The sequence below is a fragment of the Cucurbita pepo genome, chromosome 16 (genome assembly GCF_057944985.1).
Source record: "Cucurbita pepo subsp. pepo isolate OVF chromosome 16, ASM5794498v1, whole genome shotgun sequence".
Classification (NCBI taxonomy): Eukaryota; Viridiplantae; Streptophyta; class Magnoliopsida; order Cucurbitales; family Cucurbitaceae; genus Cucurbita; species Cucurbita pepo.
The window spans coordinates 12,360,143-12,385,905 of NC_141813.1; the positions used below are offsets into that span (position 1 = coordinate 12,360,143).

The window sequence follows — 25,763 nt, forward strand, 5'->3', positions numbered from 1 at the left end:
CTTTTTGCCCTTGATTTCTGGGTTTTGTTTCCAATAGTTCCTAGGATTCAAGATACTCACTTCCATATTAATTATTTAAAAGAATTAAATTAATTATAAATAAATTAGGTTTAACTAATTTTTCATAACAATCAAAATTAATTAATTAGTGAAAACATCACAAATTGAAAATTAATGAAAATTTTGGGATAAAATTGTAAAATATTGAGACTTAAGGGACTAAATGAAATTAATTCTGTTTTAAATTCAAAATTTCATTATTTTTTAATTTTATTTTTTAAAAAAGAAATAGTAATGTGCATTGATGTTTTCTTCGAACTAAAGTGGAAGAAATATATTATTCATTTCCTTTTTCTCGAAAAGACAAATAAACAATTTACCATTATTTTCTTAAAAAATTACAAAAAAATTAATATAAAATAGCAAAATAATTAAATTCAAATGCCTGCTCTCCTTGATTTACTAAAATTATTATTTAATAAAATTAACCTAATTTTTTAGACAAGTGCAAAGCATCACATAATTTAATTTTTAAAAAATTAGTAAAATAAAAAAGAAAATCAATTTTAAAGAAATTAATTAATCAATATTAGTGTATGACTTGTTGGCCAATTCCGCAACATTAGGAATCTGTCTGCCCGAAAAATATCTGATCTCTGCCCGCAGTCACCATTCCAACTGCCCTTACTGGTACGGTCAGCTTCTCTCTCTCTTTCTCTCTCCCCCCAATTTCATGCTTCTCCATTACCCCCTTTTGGGACCCGATAGTATTTAGTAATGGTCCTTATGGACCTCTTCGTCTCCCATGGCAGTGGCCTCCATTTCTGATTAAAGTGGTGCTTTAATGGAGGTCGGAGGCTACGGCGGTGGCCTCTGTTGAGTTGCTTCTGCTCTGTACTGAGCGATTTGAACAGAGGAAGAAGATGGGCCAGGGGCTGAGTTGCGGTGCGAGTCATGAGAATGGATTGTTTAGTGCTGTGCAGTGTGGAGATTTGGCGATGGTTGAAGTTTTCTTGAAGAACAAACCATCTCTGTTGCTTAATACCACTCTTTATGATCGTCAATCTCCGCTTCATATTGCCGCTGCTAATGGTCAGATCGAGGTCTGTTCTTGTGTTTTGCTCGTTGTTTGATCGGGATTTCGTTTGATTTCGTTTCATTTTGGTGATTATTTCGTTTGATTTTGAGTATGATGTTTTGTCATTTTTAGATCCTCTCTTTGCTTTTGGAACGATCTGTTAATCCGGATTTGTTGAATCGTCACAAACAGGTGGGGGATTCTTCTTTGAATTTGAATTTGAATGATCAGTTACTTTGAAATTGTTTTTGATTCCTGAATGTGAATATTTGTTTCAGACTCCGCTTATGTTGGCAGCAATGCATGGGAAGATCTCCTGTTTGAGGAAGCTCCTTGAAGTTGGAGCAAATGTATAGATTCCATTTCTTTTGAGGTTTACAAATCCTGATTTGAAATACTAATTTATGCGTAAATCGTTTCAGATTTTGAAGTTTGATTCCCTTAACGGGCGAACTTGCTTGCATTATGCTGCTTATTATGGCCATTTTGATTGCCTAGAAGCCATTCTTTCTGCAGCTCAATCAAGCCCTGTAGCTGCTTCCTGGTACTTATTGCTCCTTTTAACAAATACCTCTTCAATTTTCTGCTTAAAACCCTTGATTAACTCATTATGAATTAGGGGATTTGTACGATTTGTGAATATTAGAGATGGTAAGGGAGCAACCCCTTTGCACTTAGCAGCTCGTCAAAGACGACCTGAATGCATTCATTTTCTGTTGGATAATGGAGCTCTTGTTGGTGCTTCAACTGGTGGATATGGGTACTTTTCTATATCAAGTATTTTCAGCTTTCTTTCGTTTAAAGTTGGATTTAACAAGTTTCTATGAACAGATGCCAAGGAAGTACACCCCTTCATTTGGCAGCCCGTGGGGGGTCTTTGGATTGCATTAGGGAATTGTTGGCTTGGGGTGCAGATCGTCTTCAAAGAGATTCCTCTGGGTATCATAGAACACTTATTGATATCATAATCTTGCTTTAGCTGCATGAACGCCCACCTAATTAATGCCCCGCTCTCGTTCTATATACAGGAGAATTCCTTATGTAATTGCTATGAAGCATAAACATGGAACCTGTGCAGCCTTGCTGAATCCTTCATCCACTGAGCCGCTTGTTTGGCCATCACCCTTGAAATTTATCAATGAGCTTAATCAAGAAGCAAAAGCTTTATTAGAACAGGCTTTAATGGAGGCCAACAGGGAGAGAGAGAAGAGCATCTTGAAGACAAATTCTCATGAATTTTCCTCTCCATCACATTCTGATGCAGTGGACGACAGTTTGTCTGAGGTAATCAAGAATTTGTTTGTCATTATAGTATGTCTTTAACTTATCGAGTAGGTTTTAAACACGATAGCTGTTCATTATTCGACGTTATGAAGTTGCGTTTAGATTCAAAATTTTCGAGTAAGAATTAATGAAACAAAGCTATGGTGACTGATAGGATTTCGAAGCTTTTGGAACCCTTCATCAGGTCACTTGGTGGTGTTTTGTCCTTGCACACCATTAGTGGCATTGCTTTCCAAATTTGGCGGCTTTCACTTTACATCTGAAAGCATCTCTGATGTAATTTGGTCTTCTCATTTGTTTTCTTAGAGAGCTTTTTGATCTTAGGCTGTTAGAAGACACGTGATGAATGGTCCCAATATCTGCAGTTTCAATTATCAACTCTCTTTACTTCTGAGCTGTGGAAAATTATTATTAGCATTGCTTCTCCTCTGTAATAGTCTAAGTCCACCGTTAGTAGATATTGTTGTTTTTGGGCTTTCCCTTTCGGGTTTTTCCTCAAGATTTTAAAACGCGTCTGTTAGGGAAAGATTTTCACACCCTTAGAAGGAATGTTTTGTTCCTCTCTCCAACCGATGTGGGATCTCACGTCCCCACTCTGTAATAGTCTAAGTCCACCGTTAGTAGATATTGTTGTCTTTCGGGTTTTCCCTCAAGGTTTTAAAACGTATCTGTTAGGGAAAGATTCTCACACCCTTAGAAGGAATGTTTCGTTCCTCTCTCCAACCGACGTGGGATCTCACGTCCCCACTCCTTTTTACTGTGATTCTGTCATTCCATTGATTAGGTGAGATTTTGAATTGCTTTTGAGATCTTTTTATGCATTGGGAAACTTTACTTCTTTGCAGATCAGTGATGGAGATGCAGAGCTATGCTCCATTTGCTTTGAGCAACCTTCCACAATTGAAGTCCAAAACTGTGGCCATGTCATGTGTGCTCAATGCACTCTTTCCCTTTGCTGCCATAGCAAACCGAACCCAGCCACGGCGTGCTTGACGCCTCCGGTTTGCCCGTTTTGCCGAAGCAACATTATCCACTTAGTTGTCAAGAAAACTAAAACAAAGGAGGAAGTTGACGACCATGAAACTAACAACTCCAAGCAGAGAAAGGGAAGGAAGTCCCACAACTTCAGTGAAGGTGGCAGTAGTAGCTTCAAAGGGTTGTCGTCGATGACCTCATTTGGGAAGATCAGCGGTGGTCGGAGCTCAGGACGAATAGCTGCAGAAGAGGATCAATTCGTTGATAAGCTTGGTTAAACCAAGATCCTTTTTCCCGCATTGTCAAAAGATCAAAAATTTGAATTACTTAGACTTCTGACGTCTGACGTCGGACCCTATCAAATACATAAAACAAAGAACGAACAAAAAAAAAAATTGCTTGTAGAATTGGGAAATGAGAGAGATATTAAGCAAAGAAATGAGTTGGGTTGGTGGTGACCTTTTATCTGTGTGGGTCATGTTTTGTTGTAATATGGTTTTGTCTAAATTTATATTAAAAAGTCAAAGTAAAAAAAAAAAAAAAAAATTATTAAAAAGAACGAAAAATATCTAAATTCTTGAAGGAGTCAAGGTAGGGGTCACGTGGGTGTAGGGGGGTCACGTGAGGGTGTCTTCAATTAAATAATAAATGATTGGGATAATTAATAATTTTTTATGACGTCAGACATGTAAGGAACACGAGAAGGGGGAGATGTTGACACGTGGAAGTTACGTGGAGGAAAGGGTTAAGAACGACGCGTACAAGGCTGATTCTAATAATGTATTCCGCGATTTCGTTATCAGTCAATTGCGTAAACTTTTCATTTACTAATAAAATAAATATGAATTAAAATAAAATGCCAATTTTTTTTTTTTTTTTTTTTTAGTTCAAAATGCCAAATCAAATTTCGGTGATTAAATTATTAGCTTAATAATTATATGAAATCATATTGAAAATGAGTCATCACTCCAAATAATATTTGTATAAATGAGTTAGGTCATTAGGTGGAGCTTCCTATTATTATTATTATTTTAATTTTTCTGTTGTTTCAAATATATTATTATTATTATTATTATTATTTAGTTTTCAAGAAACGTCTCAAATATAAACACACACAAAAAATGAATAAAATAAATAAAATTAAGATTTATGATGTGAAATTCTTTTAAATTAAAAAAAATATTTTAGTTACTATTATTAATTTTTTTTATATTTGATTTTAAAATTATTCTATGGAATATCATGGATTTGTATTTTAAAAATAAAAAATAAGATTATAAATTAAGTTATAATTTACACATACCAAAATTATCCATATATACGTGTGAGATATTGTTTCATTATGAATTAAATAAATAAATAAATGGGAAGAGAGTTATTGTAAAAAATGATAATAAAATTTAAAAAAAAAAAACTCAATTTAAAATAATGTATAATAATTTCTCATAAATGTTAAAAGATTAAGAAGGGAAAATTTGTCACTGCCACCCTTAATCTTTCCAAAATTTTAAATTCATATTAAACAAATTTATAAAATATGGATCAAATTATAAATTTTACCTTATTTATTTTCGATTCGACACGTATGAGTGTGGAATGTAAAATTTAAACTTTAAAAAATATAATAATAGATATTTTATTTATCAAGATTTAATATAATTATATATTAATCCCACGATAAATTATACTATAAGTCCATAATTTTTTGTTAAATTATAAATTTGGCGTTTGAATCTCTCAATTTTACAAAATTATCTAATAAATCTTTAAAGTAATTGATAGATATTTGAACTTTCAATGTTAAATTTTTCTTATAGTAAATCCATAAATTTTAAAATATATCAATATTTGAGGACGGGGATTATGCAACCGAACAACCACAGAGGCTTCCAGCCGTGATAGCTGCCCCGCACCAGATGGGCCGCTCCTCACTTGCTTTTATGGGCATAAACGAAGTCAATGGATTTCCTTCTAACAAACGGCTGAGAGTAAGTAAGCTATCCTCATTCAACAGATTTGTGGTTGAGTCAATACCATTCTCTGGGTCGGGAATCTTTTCTCTTCTCTTTTGAAGTAAATCACGAAGCTTGGACTAAATTTGTAGTTTAACCGTTATAAATTAAAAAAAAAAAAAAAAAAAAAAAAAAAAAAAAAAAAAATCACATGATCAGTGTCCACAAATGCAAGCACAAAGCAGTGCAACTCTACTGTCATTTGCAGGCTCAGTTCCTCCATTTCTCCCACTTTCAGCATCTGAATCAAGGCTACATTGAGGAGGCGCCACACAGCCGTTGATGAATAGGGAGTTTGGTTCTGGAGCAGACTCAGCTAATTCTAATTCTAATTCAAGACCTTGGTTTCTCCTATTTTCGACGGCTGCTCGTCGTTCTTCTGCCAGGAAGTGGCCTAACGACGGGCTGTTGTCGATGCTATCGACGTCGGTACTCTCCCTTGAACACAAAAAGAAAAGCCATGTTCTAGATCTGGCATTGCTCCTCTTGCCATTTGTGCTCTCTGTTCTTCTTCCCCTGATTGATCTTCTTGAGAGCTCCAAAATGTTTGAAACTCCTATGAGACTCCCAAGTGTGATGGTGTTGTCATGGAAGAAAGATCCTGTTGACTGCAACATTAACACCATTGAATGTCATGACTCAACATGAGCTGCAGCTAGCTATACATATGGACTGAAATTGAATCTTGAGTATCAATGTTTCATAAGCATTACTTATCTAATGATGGGATGGCCATAATCTGAGCCAAGTCCATAAGATTACATGGGATTCTGTCTTTGTTGATCTCGTGAGATCCCACACATCGGTTAGGGTGGAGAATGAATCATTTTTTATGAGGGTGTGGAAACCTCTCCCTAGCAGACGCGTTTTAAAAATCTTGCGAAAAAACTCAAAGAGAACAGTATTTGCTAGCGGTGGACTTGGGTTGTTACAAATGATATCAGAACTAGACAACGGGGATGTGTCAGTGAGAAGGCTAAGCCTCGAAGGGGGTGAGAACAGGAGACGGTGTGTCAGCAAGGACGTTGGGCCTCAAAGGGAGATGAATTGGGGGAGCCCACTTCGATTGGAGAAGAGAACTAGTGTCAGCGAGGACACTTGACCTCGAAGGGGGATGGATTGTGAGATCCAACATCGATTAACGGTGGGTTTCGCTGACACTTGACCTCGAAGGGGATGGATTGTGAGATCCAACATCGATTAACAGTGGGTTTGATCCTATTTGTGAAGCTAAAAGCTCATGCCCAACTTATAATGCAATAACATGAAACTATACATTCAGTAATTCATTCTTTTCCAGTTGTGGACATAGAGATTTCATGAAAAAATGGGATACCTCTGCCACTACCATACTACAGAAACTGAACCATCATGGATTCATGTAATGGCCCATAAGAACCACTTAAAAGGACATGAGCGACCTAGAATTTTATATACTTCACCACTTATCTTGGCAACCAAATGTATGATCGATAGGATTAGACGATTGTACTATGAGAATAGTCTAGACACTCACGGATATTAAAGAAAAGCAATAATAACACGCAGGGACTCAGAGCAGACATCATTTGGTTGTCAATGCCACTAAAAAACAGAGTAAATAAGTACGATAATCAATCAAACTACAGACCTCAGTGTCCAAATCGGTTGAAGAATCAGTGAATGAAACAGGAGAAGCCGTCATCAAAGTGTTGAACGACACTGATCCCAAACAGTCTCGATTTCCAGGTACGCCAACTCTTACATTCAAAGGCTGTAGACCAAGAGGCCACCCCTCTCCCTTCAATCAAATCAACGAGAAAGCGAATTCAAAAATCCAAACAGCAATCAGATAAAGGAAAAAGGAGAAAACACAGTCAGAGAGAGAAGCCCCACATCAGAAAGCATTCGGAGAGGAAAATCCAAATGAACGTGAAAGAGGAAACAAATGAAGTACCTGTTGAGCCATGTGTGTGCACGCCAGGTGCTCGATGAAATGCCGGGATAGTTGATTTTTTGAAGAACCTGGAAACCCCACTGTCCGATCGAAGCCCTCCTCAAGAATCAAATTTCGTTTCAGACAGAGGAGCTGTCAATCTCTTCTCCACTGGATGATGCATTTCAAAGAACACAAATCAATCGATGAACAGAAGAGAGCAGAGGAAGACGAAGAAGAAGACGAAACCATTTCATTCCAATTTCATGGAGTTCGGTCTTTTGGGGTCCATCCCTCCAAATCGGTAAAAAAAAGTGCGTAATTTATTACCATTGTTAATTATTATTACTTTTTAACCCTTTTTCTTTTTTTTTTTTTTTTTACTTTTTTTACTACAAATTTAACAGAGGAATCGTCTCTTTTGGCATAATATTATTGAAAAAAGCAAAGCCCAAATTTCAGAACCTGTCTCCCTTACATTTGTCGATTTTGACCCTGATGATCGGGTAGAATTTAGAAGGGGGGAAAGGGTAGAATTGGAAAGAGAAATTGAATAAAGATTTTATTGAGAATTGGCATAAATAATTAATTTTTGTGTATAATAAATAATTAATTTTTTCTATAATTCTGATTTATTCCTTTTAACTTGGGCCGTGCAAGTGGGCTTCACAATATTCTAAAGGCCCAATTTCTTAATGTATTGGGCCCAAGGCCCAATGGATCGAGTGTAGAAGCCCATGTTGATTCCATTCATTTCAATATTTAAATTTCTGCTAAATTTAAAATTATAATAAATCAATATTAATATATAAAATATTATAACTAAATTTAATGGTTACCATTATTAAGTATGAAATTTATGCCAGAAATAGAAAATAAATGAAAACAAAAAAGGAAAAGAATTATTAAATTAGGAAACCCATGCAGTTTGCATTAAATATTAAAATTACATAAACTAACGACGACATGTCGTTTCACGTCATTCGACTAATCGTTTAACCTTCTTAACAATCTTACCGTCAAAAAGATTCGAAGGAAACAGAACCTCCGACGACTTCATTTCCCCGAACACATAATCATGAGGCATAAAAATCAACCGTCCACCGGCCTTCCGTTTCCTCACCGACAGGAGCTGCCTCGGTTTTCTCGGCGGCGGAGGACACTCAAGAATCGCTGCAGGTTCCAAAGATCTCGGAGTCTTCACCAAATCATCGGGTCGAGCCTCGTCGTCGTCTTCTTCCTCCTCGGGTCGAAAACAAAAACTCGGCAACGGCAGCCGGAGCTCCAAGGTGGAGAGTAAAATCTCGAACTTGTCTTCTTTACGATCTTCGAATTGCTCCATTATGGGTCACTGAATCGCTTGGCTTCCAAAAGGGAAAAAGAATCTACGTTGAAATTTATTAGGGCATCTTATGATAGTAATAGATTAGTGATTGGACTTTTATAGAGAAAAAGGGAAAGAAGGTTCCGCGTTGAAATCATCCACCAAGTCGTTTACTCGTTTACTCGGATGAATTATTGGAGAGAAACTGTACCGTACCTCAAATTTATGTTTTTCGAACTTCAAAAATAGGTTTCGACAAATGGGCAACGACCCATAAAACAAGAGAAAAGTTGGTTGACAGTAGAGATAGTCATTGAGCGGAAAGACCTGCTTCGAACTAGACAGAGAATAGAGAGAGAGCGGAAAAGGGTTTTCTTCACATTAGTTAAACAGGGTCGGGATGTAGAGAGAAGTCTGATAATAGTAGAGATATTCATTTAACGAGAGAACCTGCCTCGAACTAGACAGAAAACAGAGTCGAAGACGAAGGTTATACATAAATTAAAATAAAATAAAATAAAATTAGGATTGCTTTATTAGCACTCAAATGATAAGTAGAAGGGCTTTGAAAATAATATTTTATTAAATGGTCGTGGATTACGAGTCAACTAAGCTAAGCTCTCTTGAAAACTTGGCACGAGTAGGTTAGATGCACGAGATAGTGAGCTCGTAGCACCTAGTAGTGCGAGCACCTAACGGCTAAAGTTGTCAGATTAAAAGGTCTAAAGGACTAAGTTTCACCAACTCATCTTCCTCCTGCCTTTTTAAAGTCGACATTTGACCAAAGATACTAAACGCTTGTGCAAAAGTAGAAACAAATCAATAAGAAGTCAGTCAATTTTTCGTTGAGGTCTTCTCAATTGAGAAATCTAAACAGATACAATCGAACAATATGAAGTCTGTATACTCTTAATTTCATTTCATTTTAATCCCTATACTTTCAATAAAATTTAAATTTCGCCGTTCAAAGTTAATTTGTATCTAAATCAGATAAATAATAATAATAATAATAATAATTTTCATGTGCGAAAATAATAATAATAAATTAATTTATGAAAAAAATACAAATAAAATTTTTTTAAAAAATTGAATGTTTTAAAGATAAAATCCAATATTTTAAACTATTTATTAATATTGTAGATAAATAACGAAAAAAACCCAATTTATTAATTGAAAACCCAAGCGGAAAAATAAATAAATAAATAAGAAAATTATGGTGTTGAATTATTTATTGGATAGGGATGTGACACCAAACATATCTTTTAGGAATGGGAAATAATTATGAACAATCATATCAATAATTAATTTTTTTAAAAAAATATGCACGAAAAAATAGAACTATATTTACTAGCGGTGGATTTGAATCGTTATCAATGGTATAAGAGCCAGATACTGGGCGACGTGTCAACCAGGAGGCTAAGTCCTACAAGGGGGTGGACATAGACAGTGTGTCAACAAAGACGCTGGGCTTCGAGGGGGGTGGATTGGGGGTCCCACATTGGTTGGGGAATGGAACAAGTGTTAGTGAGGACACTGGACATCGAAGGGAGGTAGATTGTGAGATCCCACATCAGTTGGAGAAAGGAACAAAGCATTCTTTATAAAGGTGTGGAAACCTCTCTCTAGCATATGTGTTTTAAAAAACATTAAGAGAAAACGTGGATAATAAGACAATCTGCTGGTGGTGAGAATTGAAAATAAAATTATGGTCCAAAATGGGCTTCCTTTTGATCAGCCGGGCCCAAGAAAGAACGTAGCAAAATTGGGCCGAAAGCCCAACTGTTGAATGGAGTGAGTTTCGGCCCAACTGTTGAATGGAGCGAGTCGGTCCAGTCGTCTCGCCTTGCTATTGACGACGAAAGCACCACAAAACAGCCTGTATCCACGGGAACCCATAACATTTCGACACGTGTCTAAGTCTGCTTTGATCTCGCTAAAGATCATCCAACGGTACAGATCGATTTTCAACTGCGAGTTCGTTTAAAATCCGAATTTCCACCCTGCATAGCTCCATATGCATTTGCAATTTTTGAACGCAAAGGCGGGCAGCTGATATCGCAGCCACTTTCTTCTTTCTCTCCTTAGCGGGCTTTCGTTCATCTTTCAGGTGCTATGCGATTTCCTCTGTGCATTCTGATCTTTTTTTTTTTTCCGAGAACATTTCTGTAATGTGATTCTTCGTAACGCTAGGCGGCATTGTGATGTTGTCGTTGTTGCAGATTTTTAGATTGTTCTTCCGATCATGTTGTACGAATCATCATTGAATGAAACTTCTGTTCCTATTTGTTACATTGTTCAAATCCATGCAGCTGCAGATATTTTCGTTCTTTCTATATTGATTATGATCTTCTTTGTCTTTACGATGGATTGCATGTGTTTTTTCCTTCCATTTGCATTTGGAGATGCAATTAGGAGCGTCTTTCGGATTTTTTTTTTTATTATTTTATTTTATTTAATAATGGCATTTTTTTCGATTTGACCAAAAATTATTGTGAATCGGTTTCATCATTTCTCTGTTTGCATTTGCGATTCATGATCTGGCATTGGATCATAATGATCTCACGTACTGAACTTGTGAGATACGCATCGTGTGCCCTCAAGACCGTCTGTTAGGGAATTTAGCAGATCGGGATCTTTCTAGACTGATTGTGGATGTGCCTAAAATGTTATTTCTTTTGTGCTTAACACAGCAGATCGCCAATTCTAATGGCAAATTAGATTATACTGTCTTGATTTTTCTCTCTTTTTCCAAGTCTGGCTTTGTTCTGAATGTTTATATTTAGCCAGTGATCGAAGATGGCAGAAGGGGAGGATATTCAGCCACTTGTCTGTGACAATGGAACAGGAATGGTCAAGGTGTGTTTGTTAGATATCCAATAAAACTATTCAGCAAAACTTCTATTATTCTGATGTTTATGATGTCTATTGTTATGAATATCTTTTGAGTTTTTTTTTCTGATATGGTCAATGCTAGGCTGGCTTTGCTGGAGATGATGCTCCAAGGGCCGTGTTTCCTAGTATAGTAGGTCGACCAAGGCATACCGGTGTGATGGTCGGAATGGGGCAAAAGGATGCGTATGTTGGGGATGAAGCTCAGTCGAAACGTGGTATATTAACTTTGAAATATCCCATAGAGCATGGTATAGTGAGTAATTGGGATGACATGGAGAAAATTTGGCATCATACCTTCTACAATGAACTCCGAGTGGCTCCAGAAGAGCACCCTGTCCTACTCACTGAAGCACCTCTTAACCCAAAGGCAAACCGTGAAAAAATGACCCAAATTATGTTCGAGACCTTCAACACTCCTGCCATGTATGTTGCCATTCAGGCTGTTCTTTCCCTCTATGCTAGTGGACGCACAACTGGTAAGCAGATCGATCTTTGATTTGGTTTAGCGAATTTATAGAACAGTTTTAAAATTTTGCCATATTGTTTTCATGATTAGAACCATAAGTCGCAACTTAGATTAATATCAAATTGCTAATAACTCTCAGATGACGATTGTTTAATTGCACTGCGGAGATAAATTGAACAACAAAGCAAGTTCATAAGCTTTTAAACAGATAATATGATTATAGCTCTATCGTCTTTTGTTAGTGAGGAAATTCAATCATGTATCATCCTTGCCCTATTGCATGCTCACATAAATGCTATATCTATGGTTCAAATTTTCAATAGGTATTGTTATGGATTCTGGAGACGGTGTCAGTCACACGGTCCCAATTTACGAGGGGTATGCTCTCCCCCATGCCATACTCCGTCTTGACCTTGCTGGCCGTGACCTCACTGATGGCCTTATGAAAATCTTGACTGAACGTGGGTATTCCTTCACCACCTCAGCTGAGCGAGAAATTGTGAGGGACATGAAGGAAAAACTAGCATATATTGCCCTCGACTATGAGCAAGAACTTGAAACTTCCAAAAATGCATCATCTGTCGAGAAGAGCTATGAACTCCCTGATGGGCAGGTTATCACAATTGGTGCAGAACGTTTCCGATGCCCTGAAGTTCTTTTCCAGCCTTCAATGATAGGAATGGAAGCTGCAGGCATCCATGAAACAACATATAACTCCATCATGAAATGCGATGTTGATATCAGGAAGGATCTGTATGGGAATATTGTTCTTAGTGGTGGATCAACCATGTTCCCTGGCATTGCTGACAGAATGAGCAAGGAAATAGCTGCATTAGCTCCAAGCAGCATGAAAATAAAGGTGGTAGCACCACCTGAAAGAAAGTACAGTGTCTGGATTGGTGGCTCCATTTTGGCCTCACTTAGCACGTTTCAACAGGTATATGAGTGTGTAGCGTTGATGTTCATAATTGCCTTTGTTAATCCTATCATTAAACCAGTTCAATGTGAATAATTCTAAAATTGGTTGCAGATGTGGATCGCAAAGGCAGAGTACGATGAGTCTGGTCCATCCATTGTGCACAGGAAATGCTTCTGATTTTGGCGGCCAACCTATTTTTTGGGCACAACAATTGCAGTTCGTTTGTGTTCCTCGCGTATTCCTAATTTTTTTGAGTGTTCGTGTTTTTTTTGGTCCACTAAAATTATAAATTTAATAGTGGAAATTTGCGTTAGTTTTCGTTTTTTCTTGAATATTCTTTTATATTTGGAGTTGTTGAGATATTAAATCCAACCGCCTTATTAAATCCAACTCTTTTACTGTTTTTCCCAACCATATTCTTACAACAAGAATCATAAATAAGAGTGAATCCAAGGTAGATAGCTGCTTAGGATTCATAAATTTTGATTACCTAAAAATCTAATCAATTCAAAGAACTGTAGGACATTTAGGACATTTAGCTATCTTTGGGTATCCGAAGAGGATCGTTTAACCATAGCACGAGTACGAAAAAAATTGAGCGTTTCTTTTCACAACCTTTTTTCGTTAGCAGAGGTATCTTATTACAACCTTTGTTATTATCACAAACCTTTTTTTTTAGTAACATGAGTATTTTTGTTATTATCACAACTTTTTTTCGTATTTTTTGGGTTCCCCGAAAAATCAATTAGAGGGTTTAAATTAATCATTTCCTCCTAAAATTTAACTTAAATTATATTTCAATAAATAAAAATTTTATGGATTGAATTGGTATGGATTAAACTTAATCGATTTAAATTTATTTATTTATTTTGTATACACATATTTATTTTAATTTGGTAATAATCTTTTTAATTATTTAATCTTCAATTACTCTTAAAAATAAAATTTAAGTATTTGGAAGGTTTTTTTTTTTAATTGAATAGTTACATATTTTTATTTTAAATTTATAAGGATTTTTTCTAATTATTTATTCTCTAACCCCTATTAAAAATAAAAATAAAATTTAAGTATTTGAAATGCAATTTTTTAAAAATTTGAAATGTAAATCTTAATTCAATAGTGTAAAAATTAATAAGTCAACCGAATTAACTGTCTCATTTATTACTCCAACCATTCAATAAGTCAGCTAATTTACTCTCTTTTATTTTTTTGGGAATATTAAATTAATTTATAAATAATATTATAAATCCCTACTAATATTCTTTTACAAAATAAAAGAAGGGTATAAATGCAAATTTTGAAACAACCAGGGACGAGAAGAAAGAAATATCAATTATTAAGAAATTACAAAATTTCCTTTTTTGACCCATTTTTTTGTTTTTTTTACACTTTACACCCCCCTTGGCCCCTCCAAGTAAACTGCAGATTCAAGTTCTTGAGGCAATTCCAAGAACCTCAATCATTGTATAAACATTAAAAGAAACCTGACCTTTTATACACAGGATCTCCAGATCCTCCCTTCTAACGAAATCACAATGATCGACACATCGTCGTGGTACTTCCTCCGGTCCCCCTGCGGTATTTCGAGCAGCTCGTGGAAATCCATACCTGTAATGTATCACCATAGCCAAGCTAAGCATTCTGAATAATATCAGCATTCATATTTCATAAAGACGAGAAAAGCGTATGCTTACCAGCTCGCTTTGCAGCTCGAAACAGCAGTAATTCAATCAGATGTTGAGCCGGGTCGCCTTCGGGTTGTAACGTGATGAAAAGCTCGACCTCGGAAACTGCTTCTTCGTTTGTGAAGTACTGGTAGAGTCCATCAGATGATAGTATCAAAAACCTGTCTTTTGGTCCCAATCTGTGGTGGTAGAGACATGGTTGACAACTGATGTATGGCAATCTCCCTACGTAGTCTATTCTGAACATCTCCAACAATGCATTGTTCCATTTTGGCTGCACGTTAGAACAAATATGATCTATGTTAACGACCGCTGTCTCGGATCGAAGGTTGCATAAATCGTGTTTTGTATCGATCCAGGGTGAAGAAAACGATTCGGTTCATCAAGAACCATCTATACAAGAGTAAGTCATGGAATTCTAAAGAGATTACTAACCTGTTTGAGGAAACCAGCACCGAACGCCCGAGTAACCTTCAATGAGCCTTTCACACGGTCGTTCATCACAGCACCGGCATCATCAGGGTGTTCATTTTTTATTCGTCGAACTTCCTGAATTACAAATCACAACAAGAACTAAATCAAGCAACAACAATGCATAAAAATCACAAAAGGCAGATATTATCCGCTTTGGCCCATTATATATCGCCATCAGCGTCACGGTTTTAACACGTGTCTACTCGGGAGAGAGGTTTTCACACCCTTATAAGGAATGTTTTGTTCCGCTCTCCAACCAATGTGGGATCTCACAATCCACCCCCTTAGGGGCTCTCCAACCAATGTGGGATCTCACAATCCACCCCCTTAGGGGCCGAACGAACACATCGCCCGGTGTTTGGCTCAGATACCATTTGTAACAGCCAAATCTCACCGCTAGCAGATATTGTCTGGCTTTGGCCCATTACGCATCCCCGTCAGCCACACGATTCTAAAACACGTCTCCTAGGAAGAGGTTTTCACACCCTTATAAGGAATGCTTTGTTTTCTCTCCAACCGACGTGAGATCTCACATGAACTGTCTAAAGAACACTCAAATCACCTCATGAACATTGGTACTATGATCCATGGAAAGCTGAAAAGCAGCAAGGTTAGCAGGCTTGAATGCTGCATCAATGTCATGAACTGGCTCTTCACTAATCCTCTCCAAATCCTGTCGAATCATCCCGAGCCAATAATCGGGATCGGCCTTCTGCGCTAAAACAGCTCGACTGTCGCCGACATTCATCACATAAACATCATCTCCCTTCATAAGCATCACAAGAACACAAGAGCCCATCAAAGCTAGTTCAGGATTTTCATCGAGCACCTTGTCTGCAATATCCAAATAGGCCTCTTCTGTGTTCTTCAATGCCTGGGACAGAGCTTTAAGAACATCCGAATGATTAATCGATCTCGATCCGTTCGATTCAGATCGATTCAACTGCTCCTTTAACCTCCGATCGAGTTCTAATCTTTCCCAATCCCATTCGCATTTCCACCGCCGCTGATTATCCTCCCACTTCTCAGCCGCTCCTCTAAATTTGCCTCTTGAATTCTTACCTTTTCTTCTTCTTGAAGGATGATTCTCTTGTTCTACACACCGAGAACAAGCATCACCCGTCCGATTAACCGGCGAAGTGACCGGAGCAGGGACGCCAGCCAAATCGAGGTTTTCGTCCCATAACAAACCTTTGAGCTCTTTATGAACAGAGGAGTATAAATTCGATAAGAGGTAATCAGGAGCATCAGGACCGTTAAATCCATCATAAATCCCAACGAAAACCCATCCATGTTCTTCAGAAACTACGACATGAACTCGATCTTCCCCTGCTTTTCCTTGCGCCCACTGCAGATTTTGGCTCTGCATTGATTCATCATCTTCCAAACTCCCCTCGCTACTGAAATTCAAACTACTCACCGTCAAATTCTCATTATGCTTCTCGGACATGACGATCCAATCGGGTTCTTTCACCGCTTTAATCGGAGCCACAATGGAATTCTTCCCTCGATAAATCGATTTCGGAATTGCGCTTCTAAGAATCCGAATCAACCGGCTTTTTCTGGATCTAGATCTGGAATTAAACCCGCCACCATGAGAAAAACTCCTCTGAAATTCAGTGGATGAAGAATTATCGAGCGGACCCGAAAAAATCCCTTTATCCAATGGACCCGACATAAACCCTCGCTCAATTGGACCCGATAAAAACCCTCTTTCCAAATGCCCCGAAATCGGACCCGAAATTGGACCCGAATTGATCATATTTCTAGGGATTGGTTGCAAAGGGATTGAAGCGAAAGAATTCGAGCTTTCAAAAGCCGGCGCTCGATCAATGCTACTGTATGAATACAGATCAAGAAGAGACGTAGAAAGAGGCGTCGATGTATTGGCACTCACAGCGGCGCCGGAAATTGATCGGAAAGTGGTGGTTTCGTCGGAATGAACTTTTGACGACGAAAGCCTCGAGGGATCCGGCCGGACATAGCAGAACGAGTGCCCTAATCCTTCATCTAGTGGATTCGATATCAGAACGGAAATATCCGGCCGCAGCTTACCGTCGTCGATTCCGGCAAAGCAACCGCCGAGCTTCCCAATCCCGTTACCCATCGGGATTCCTGCTTTGGAGCTTGAAGAACAAAATTGAATCTTTTTTTCAGTAACCCAAATAGCTAATGATTTGGATATTTCATTGTGTCCACAGAGAGGGAGGATGAAGAAGAAGACGACGCGGAAAAGGGAGGAGAGACAAAGGCGTTGACTTTTAAGCACCGAGCCGTCTTGGTTTCAAATCTGACAAAATTAAAACATTAAAAAATTAAAAAATAAGTTTATATTTCCTTATTTTCCGAAGAATGGGGCGTTGACTAAGGTTAGAAGTTTTACTCGGACTCAAATATTGACGTCTTTATTTCATTTAGGGTTTAATAAAAAATAAAAAATATATATTTAAATTTTTTTTACGTTCATATTCAACAGGATGAGGACAAGTATTATGCTGACTCACGTGCGAAGTGGGCCCGGTTTCCAGAATCGGCGTTGGAAAATGTTTTCCACGCCTATAAATCGGCGACTTAATGAACCGGAAATTAAGAAAAATAAAGGAAAAAGGTCAAACGGCAAAAGTAAACGTTTGCATGGGAATCCGCGTTAGGATCACCATTGGATCATACGTGTCGGTTTGATGAAACAATAGTTGACCGACACCTGGCAAGTTCCCATTGTTTCATTGACTTTTCTGTTCTAGTCATTCCTCCTTCCCGCAGCTAAATTTGACTTTTTTTTCCCACTATTTTCCATAAAAGAAATAAATTGCCATTAATTCCTTTTTTATATATATATATATATTTTTTAAATTGGATTATTATTTTTGGAAGTTTACGTCTCACTATTTAAAAATTCTACTCTTACTAACGATCCAATCTAAATCATCCAAAACAACTAAAATTAATTTGTAGGTTGACATTTTTTTGTCGGGTCAACTTGATTAGTACGAAAATAGGATTAAATTGGTACATATATCAAAACATGTTTAATAATAACACGGTGTGAAATGGGTAGATTCAAAAAGCCCACGGTTTTAATATTTTCATGGCTATTTTATATAATAATTTTAAATTAAAGAAAAAGGAAGAAATTCCTCTCCATGCAAATATTTTCCACGTCAAATTAGTCAATTTATTGGACCCATTTATAATATTGTAAAAAAAGTATTTTTAAAAATAAAGATAAGTAATTGTGAATTCATATTGCCACGTAGGTACCGTACACGTGTACTCATGGAAACCCTCCACGTGGAAAATAAAACCATTAAAATTGAAGTTCATTATAATTAGTCAAATTTGAGAAGTAAAAGAAATGCTTAATGTCCACTTTCCATATTAATGATAATAATTAATAAAATAAATCAAAGTCGTAATTATTTAAAATATGGCAAGTGGGGAAAGCTTACGAAACCAAACCACCATCCCCACAAACTTCCCCTTTATTTATTTCTTTACTTACTCAATTTAATTTAATATTTTATTTATATTTTAATTTATTAAAAATATTTACATTCGTAACGATGATTATGAAATTTTAATTATTATTATAATATGAATCGTTCGTAAATAATTAAGAAAATAATTAGTCAAACCAAATGGGTTTGTCGTCCTAATCTTACCCATAATTATTATTTAATTAGCTAATTTTATATTTAGTATTATTTAATGAAGATAGAAAAATATTTAAAAATAATGAATTTAATTACCATAATATATTATATTATATATATATATATATATAATTAATGATTCCGAACGCAATAATGATTATGTATAATATATTTTATTATTTGTTAATTAAATAAAGAGGAGTCTAGAATGAGAGATTCAACCTCGTCGATTGACTAATCTTTATTTAACTATTAATCAACGTATTATAATATAATTAATTTTCTTGACAAATATTGTGGTTTAGATTTGGATTTTCAAATTTTGACTGGTGCGATACATTTAATTCGCGTTTTACGTGGACTTGTACAATTATTTAAACTTAGGTGTAGGTGAAGGGAGATTAATGTAATTTTACTTTTAAATAATTAATATAATTTCTTTACTTTACCAGTTTAATATTTTTAATTTTGTATTTAATAATTCGTGACGGTTTGATATATATGTTTTTTAATTAATTGATTTGTAATATAAATTTAAATCGTATGTCCGAATTTTAAAAAATATTAAGTAGTAAAAAAAAATATTAAATATAAATTTAATAATTTTTAGGCACGAAAAAAATTATTAAACAATTTTAAAAGTTTAAATCTTACCTATAAAATTTTCTATAAATATATTTAAATTAGGGTTTTTGTGTTTTGTAATTTATTTTAAAATATAAAACATTTTAAAAAAATGATATGAATGTTAATAGTAGCGATCGTGAATCGGACTCTGCGTTACACGTGTGTGTATATATATATATATATATATATATATATACGGCAAATCGAGAAGTTTTGACCAATTGACTAGTGACTAAAGGGCAATATAGTCATTTCACTTGCTTCTTTCTCTTGCCAAATTTTGAATCATTTTTAGTCAAATCTTATGACCAAATATTCTACCCAAACTTGGGAAAGAGAAATGGTGGGTTTATGTTTTTATTTATTTATTTAAAGTTGGGTTGAATTCAACTCATATTGTATTTATAGTATATAAAATAGTTTTGATTATGATATGTTCGTTCTAATACTCGAGTATGTGTTACTAGTTAATGTAATAATAAAATGCATAATATTTTGTCAACGTGAATATAGTGCAATGGTTGATCCTAACGATCAACGGGTTATCTAGATTTTGTCTCGGGTTATGAAGTCACTTAGCCACCTATAAAAGTAAAAACGCTCCCCGTAACTAAATATGAGATACTTGATCTAAATTATATTATATATTCGACCAAAATATTGAAGGGTCGGAAGCTTTATTATTATTATTATTATGATTTTTTAGTATAATATTTTTACAAAAATAACTAAAATTTTGAAAATTTAATTAATTTCTTAATATTAGGGAAAATTCATCGGCATTACATTTTTATAGTAATCATTTAATTATCAATTACTATTTTAATCGTCATTTTTTTCATTGGGCCGAAAATGGGCCTAAACTTGTTCAGACTCAACCCATGTTGGCCCAAATTTTGAGCCTCTTAACCGATTGGGCCATTATCCATTTTCTACCGGCCCAATCCTCATAAATAAGGCCCATGGTCCATGGACGAAGAAAATATTATTTATTATTATTATTTTTACAATAATATCGAATAAACTTCTAGATAATTTAGAATAAAATATACAAATAAAAATTTAGAATTATTTTTTAAAATTTTAAAATGTCTTAGATAAAGAATGGTGTCGATGGTGATGTCGAGCTTTGTGGACAATAAACAATATATAAGGACACGTCCCTTGTGGTAACCTTCTGTAATTCACTATCGTTACTTAACCCGAGCTACATTGGTTCGATTCTAAAAAGTGAAGGCCCACGTTCGGCTCAACCGAAGCCTACGGAAAGAAAGACATTGTTGCCCCTACTCGGACCAACATTTGATAGCTAAGCCCATGACTCAGTCCTCGAGCTTATTACATAAGATTTAAAGTTTATGTCCGAACCTGAATGAATTGAGCATATATGGATTAATTCGGGAGCTCCCTAGGGTTCTTGTTAGAGCCCATTATACAAGAATTGAAGAACACGCAGTTGTTTGGTTACCAAGAATCCGATGGAGAATTTGGAGGGCGAAGGTTACAGATTAGGCTTTGAATATCCAAACAAACGACGAACTAATCCAAAACCAACCCCAAAAGTAGACAAAATATAGACAAATTTCAGTTGGTTGAACCGAAAGGCGATTGGATTTGGAGCCCATTTCAGTTTCGACGACTTGGCGCGGAAATTGGAAGTTCACAGGTCAGTCTTCTAGCAGGTCAATTTCCTATACCTATAATCAAAGTGGGGCTGTGTAAAGGAAGAACATGACGATTTTCTACCTTTTCCATTCGTTATGAATTCAAGAAAAAGGATCAGCCTAGTATGTTACGTGGTTGCGTATTATCTAGTTTGTTCTAACCGCTGATCGTTGGATTATTTTAAATCTCCAATCACATCATATTTGTACTGTTTATTTGATCGATTTTGAAAGAATCTAACCTCCCCGTTCTATGAACCCTAATTAATTTCTTTATTCAACTGCTTGAGAGAACAGGAACCATTAATTTTAGGTGGAATTGGTCATATCTTCACGTAATCTAACAGTCTTTGGAGTTTCAATAATTTCGCCACCAAACCATCAATCTCTGTAAAGTCTTGAACCCGTCAACTAACTCATGTGTTCATCTTATGAAGACCTACCCTGAGGTCGAGGTTATGGAGTTTGGACCAGGCAAGGAGACTCGTTCTGGGACCAAGTGGACCAGGATTCACCTATCTTGGGTGCTGTGGGTATCCACGGTTAGTATTCATTACTTGAAATGATATGAGCATCTTGATTCTTTGATATTTATCAAATTTCTGATGGATACTCATGAACACACATCAAAATGTTTTGGTGATATTAAAGAATAAAGCAATAATCATTCTTTTTTGGTCATAGTCAAATCAAGTTCTTCACCATATTCAACGCCTTTACTTTTCTCCTCCTCCTATCCATCTACCCTTTGGTTTATTTTACATAAACATAACTTTGGAGCAAGGAAAAACCTGCAAGTTTCTTATTTTTCTATCTAATCTCCAGGAGCCGCCGCCTTCTGAACCTTCCATAGCCTGTGAAACTTCGTTAGCTGCTGAAGGAAAACCCCACCTTTTTCCTTTCTTGGTATGAATGCGTCCCTATAGTCCCATATTTAGTAATTCCAGAACTATTTATTCTGTATTGAGGATCATCGAAATAAGCAAGAATATTATTTCTACGATAAATACCATTTATGGGTATTTCAATCGAAATACCAGAAGGGGGTGGTAGTTCTTTTTCTCGTTCTTGAAGTGATTCAAATTGAATGATTGCTATTTAAGGTTTTGAAACTGTTCTTCTTTTCCTCTTTTGTTCTTAAATTCTGCAATAAATATCTAGGGGGCTTTAACTCATGTCAGCTGCCTCAATTTATTGTCTTGTGAGAGTTTCTAAACGTTGAAGCGAACTGAAAATTCTGTTTATGTTTCTTTTACTGTTTTGTTGAAAGGGTCTGTTCTTTAACATTCTGACTGTTTTTTTTGTTCTTGTTTTTTTGAAGAACATCGCTGTTGAAATATAGACCCTTTTCTTTCTCAATTCAACTTCCACACAGTTCTTCAATTTGTAGCTCGCTCAGTTGTGATTGTTCAGTTCTTGTAAGATAAAATCTTGGGTAGATTTTGAAGGGGTAGTTTAAAAGATGATAGCAAACAAAAGAGGCTGAGCTTATTTTCAATCTTAGTGTGTAGAGAGCTTGGAAGACTTCTCATCATGTTTAAAATGGAAAAGCACATCAAGCGCCAGGACTCCAATATACAGTTTAACAGAAACGTTCCAGGCTGCTTCTGGAGCATATTCCATACTATTGATTACCATCCCTGGCATAATGTTAAGAAGATGCTTCCTTACAGAAGGCATTCAAAAAGTAAGTTTGAAGCCAAACTTTAAACGATTTGCTACTAAATTTTCAAAGTTTTTTGTGGATTTGTTATCTGATTTCTTATCAAAACTCATCTGCAGGTAAGGGAAGTCCAAAATCAACTATGAACAGACACCACGTTGCTGAAGCGACAGAACAGATTAACGACGAAAACAAGCCTTTATGGGTAAGGTCATGGTACCATTAGCTAGCATTATCTGATATAACTGGACGATATTGTGAGGTATGATTTGTTAATTCTGGATTTATCATGTCTAACAGTGTACTGCAGAGAGTTGTCCTATTGGCAGCAAACCTGGAGAAGGGTATGTAAATGAAGTGATAAGTAAAGAGATATCAGAGGAAGAAAGCCAAAAATACTGGAAATTAAACTCGAATTCGAAACGAAGTTTGAGTCGAACGCAATCTATACATCATTTAGAGTCTTCGTCGTATTATTGTCGACATATAAGTCCTATGGAATTAGGTGCACCAGGAATAAAGAGTAATTCTCTGAATGCCATGGATTCTGAAAACTACTTTACTCGGAGAAAGATTGATACCCAGTTGACATCTTTTACAGAGAAATCTAATGGAGTAAGGAAAACCTTAGAAAGTAAACAGATCGACAGAAATATCTCGAGTCACTCATTTAAGGAAGACGTTCATATCCAAGAGATATTTAAGGCAAATCGAAAACTATTTGCTGAATTGTTACAAGGTGCACAGAGTAAGAAAACTCTCCAAACCCCGCAAAATAAGAAGTCCTCTGCAAGTCTAGCAAAATCAAGGTCGTTTCCTGCTCCTGGTTTAGCACGAAAAGGATACAAAAAGCTTAGCTCACTCCAACACAAGCAGAACGAGTCCTTTCCGAAAGTACGAAAGTCTGGCTCTCCCCAACCATCAAAGCTGGTTGAATCTGAATCTCCTAAGAATTTTCATGAAGATGTGATGCCTTGTGACTCTGATAGTACTTCAAGCTCTAACATAACACCGCAAACAAGCTCGTCTTCCTTTGGCCCGAATCGTGGACTAAGGCATGGGGGGTGGAATCAGTTGGTTGTCAAGCGTTTCAATTTTATTAAACAGAAAATAAGGCATTCATTCAAGGAGAGGAAGAAGGGAAATAACCAGAAAACATCTAAAGGAACACCAACCCAAACCGTGGATCCCTCTGGACATGAACTTCCCCTTAGCAGAGAAGAGGCGCAGGAAAGTTTAGGAACTGCCACGAGCAATGATGGCTTAGGCATTAGAGGATACAGTGAGACTGGCAATTCTGAGAATGATAATCTCAGTGATGGAGTTCAAACCAAGACAGGAACTGCTTCATTAAAGGCTCCTCTGGAAAGATATTCTCAACAGCCCGAAAGGGAGGCAAAGTGCTTCGACTCACAAAGCTTAAGGCTGATACGTGAAGAAACGATTCCGAATATAGAGAAGCGTCGAAAATCCTATGGAAGGAATCTTTCTTTGCCTGATATAGATCTCTTTTGCACATTATTTACTGACCCTTCTCCTGCTGTTTCTCGCACAGAAAAACCAAAGAGAGGCGTGGTGCATTCGAGTACAGATAATAATATGCGAATAGATGAGAATCCAGCCCATCTATTAAACGAAGTGATATCTGAACCATTGGATAGTGATTCACAGAGTGTGGTAGAAAAAAGTGATGATAACATGCCTGTTGATTATTCAGGTAGTTTAAACGAGGTAAAAAATGATGAGGGAGCTGCTTGGGCAGATAAGCTTGAGGAGAAAATACCTCACCTAGATTTTTCAGATGGTGAACACCATCAAGTATTGGGTAGTGAATGTGTAATTGAAGATGTCGATGTCAGTGACACTGTCGATCAAGTCGGTGAGCTTTCACCGACTGTCGATCAAGTCGGTGAAACTTGTTTTCGAGATGATGAAACTTCAAAGCTGTCCGACTCAGAAGGTAAATATAGGAAGCTATTCATGGTCTTTTTTCTCAATAGTGCTATCCTCTTTTATGAAGCTTACATTAAAACATATAGCGTGCCTTAATGCATCAGTATTTGCTCTGTTTCTACAACTTTAGCATGATATATTCCTCTGATGAATTAAACGGATTTAGCTAGATAATATATTTTAGCTATATATCTTTCAAAGATTTATCCTCTCATGTTTTTGGTTAAACTGTGCCAGGTTCCATATTAAATCGTAGGTGCGGTGCTGCAAATGAGCTTGAACCTTCTGATGACCAACCTAAGGAGGCGAGCGCAGAAGCTTTATCAGCATCTGAAACCATTGTCAATCATGAGATAATTGATGCTGAGAAGATTTCTAACTATCTCTATCTGAATTCCGAACTTGGTAGAATCAACAATGCTGACTTCAACTATATGAGGTATATTCTACAGCTCTCCAGCTTTATCGAAAGTGGTCATACAATAGACCGACCGCTCAGTTCTTCGATATTCGAGGGAGAGGAGGCCCAGTTTTACAAAAAACTTGAATGCTATTGGGAGAAGGTTGACAAAGATTCTGATCACCAGCTTTTGCATGATTTAGTTTATGAGACATCACACAACGTATTTGAAAAATCATTCACTTCTTTCCTTAAAAACTTCTCCTCGAGGAGCCAAATCCGACCAATGCCACTCGGGCAGTATCTTCTCGAGGATGTCCGAGAAAAAGTTGCCTGGTACCTATGCTTGGGACCAGAACTAGACCAGTCATTAGACGATGTTGTGGGGCGAGATTTAAGAAAAGGTGACGATTGGATGAACCTCCAAACTGAAATAGAGTACAACGCGCTTGAGTTGGAGGATTTGATTCTTGATGAGCTTTTAGAGGAAGTAATAAGTTTTTAGGATTCCTGGTTAGATCATGTTGTTGATAATACTGTATAGTGGCAATCTCCAAATCAGTACATAGAAGTTCTTGTTCTGTCAGGTCCAAGTAGGTGGAATAGATAAGATTCTTAGCATTTTCAATCACACACATACGTCTGTTTATCTGTACTTAGGAGTTTCTTGTTTGGATGTATACAAACAACCACTGCAGTTTTGTGGCTCATTTGGTTCTTCCCTACCTCTAATCAAAATTCTTGTTATACTTAACATGTTCATAGTTCACTGAATTATA

At 36.4% G+C, this 25,763-nt stretch overlaps 5 protein-coding genes across 14 annotated transcripts; 3 read left to right on the plus strand and 2 right to left on the minus strand.

The window, feature by feature from the left end:
• Positions 1-553: 553 nt before the first annotated feature.
• Positions 554-3,802, plus strand: LOC111776823 (putative E3 ubiquitin-protein ligase XBAT31). Of its 2 annotated transcripts, XM_087118666.1 has the most exons (9): positions 554-690; positions 813-1,103; positions 1,211-1,270; positions 1,357-1,428; positions 1,501-1,622; positions 1,698-1,838; positions 1,910-2,017; positions 2,107-2,362; positions 3,208-3,802. In XM_087118666.1, exons 2-9 carry the CDS (start codon positions 924-926, stop codon positions 3,613-3,615), a joined length of 1,347 nt encoding a protein of 448 aa, XP_086974792.1. In that variant the 5' UTR covers positions 554-690; positions 813-923; the 3' UTR covers positions 3,616-3,802. The 2 variants fall into 2 exon arrangements, with proteins under 2 accessions (XP_086974792.1, XP_023511973.2); XM_023656205.2 differs by lacking the exon at positions 554-690 and having other exon boundaries at positions 737-1,103.
• A 1,538-nt stretch (positions 3,803-5,340) lies between these two features.
• On the minus strand, positions 5,341-7,598 carry LOC111776869 (uncharacterized). The gene is made up of 3 exons (XM_087118695.1): positions 7,286-7,598; positions 6,980-7,129; positions 5,341-5,957 (listed from the first exon to the last, which is right to left on the minus strand). Exons 1-3 carry the CDS (start codon positions 7,295-7,297, stop codon positions 5,505-5,507), a joined length of 615 nt encoding a protein of 204 aa, XP_086974821.1. The 5' UTR covers positions 7,298-7,598; the 3' UTR covers positions 5,341-5,504.
• A 2,971-nt stretch (positions 7,599-10,569) lies between these two features.
• On the plus strand, positions 10,570-13,276 carry LOC111776830 (actin-97). The gene is made up of 5 exons (XM_023656214.2): positions 10,570-10,695; positions 11,372-11,444; positions 11,563-11,956; positions 12,270-12,883; positions 12,977-13,276. Exons 2-5 carry the CDS (start codon positions 11,385-11,387, stop codon positions 13,040-13,042), a joined length of 1,134 nt encoding a protein of 377 aa, XP_023511982.1. The 5' UTR covers positions 10,570-10,695; positions 11,372-11,384; the 3' UTR covers positions 13,043-13,276.
• A 900-nt stretch (positions 13,277-14,176) lies between these two features.
• PLL5 (pol-like 5) lies at positions 14,177-17,317 on the minus strand. Its single transcript, XM_023656177.2, has 4 exons — positions 15,587-17,317; positions 14,986-15,099; positions 14,560-14,824; positions 14,177-14,473 (listed from the first exon to the last, which is right to left on the minus strand). Exons 1-4 carry the CDS (start codon positions 17,129-17,131, stop codon positions 14,358-14,360), a joined length of 2,040 nt encoding a protein of 679 aa, XP_023511945.2. The 5' UTR covers positions 17,132-17,317; the 3' UTR covers positions 14,177-14,357.
• A 3,352-nt stretch (positions 17,318-20,669) lies between these two features.
• On the plus strand, positions 20,670-25,702 carry LOC111776795 (uncharacterized). Of its 9 annotated transcripts, none has more exons than XM_087118586.1 (7): positions 20,670-20,970; positions 21,266-21,510; positions 21,794-21,874; positions 22,290-22,655; positions 22,751-22,836; positions 22,932-24,591; positions 24,822-25,702. In XM_087118586.1, the coding sequence occupies exons 4-7, from the start codon at positions 22,502-22,504 to the stop codon at positions 25,487-25,489; spliced, it is 2,568 nt and encodes an 855-aa protein (XP_086974712.1). In that variant the 5' UTR covers positions 20,670-20,970; positions 21,266-21,510; positions 21,794-21,874; positions 22,290-22,501; the 3' UTR covers positions 25,490-25,702. The 9 variants fall into 9 exon arrangements, with proteins under 9 accessions (XP_086974712.1, XP_086974713.1, XP_023511933.2 ...); XM_087118587.1 differs by having other exon boundaries at positions 21,406-21,510; XM_087118588.1 differs by lacking the exon at positions 20,670-20,970 and having other exon boundaries at positions 21,003-21,510; positions 22,290-22,386; positions 22,473-22,655.
• The last annotated feature ends 61 nt before the right edge of the window (positions 25,703-25,763 follow it).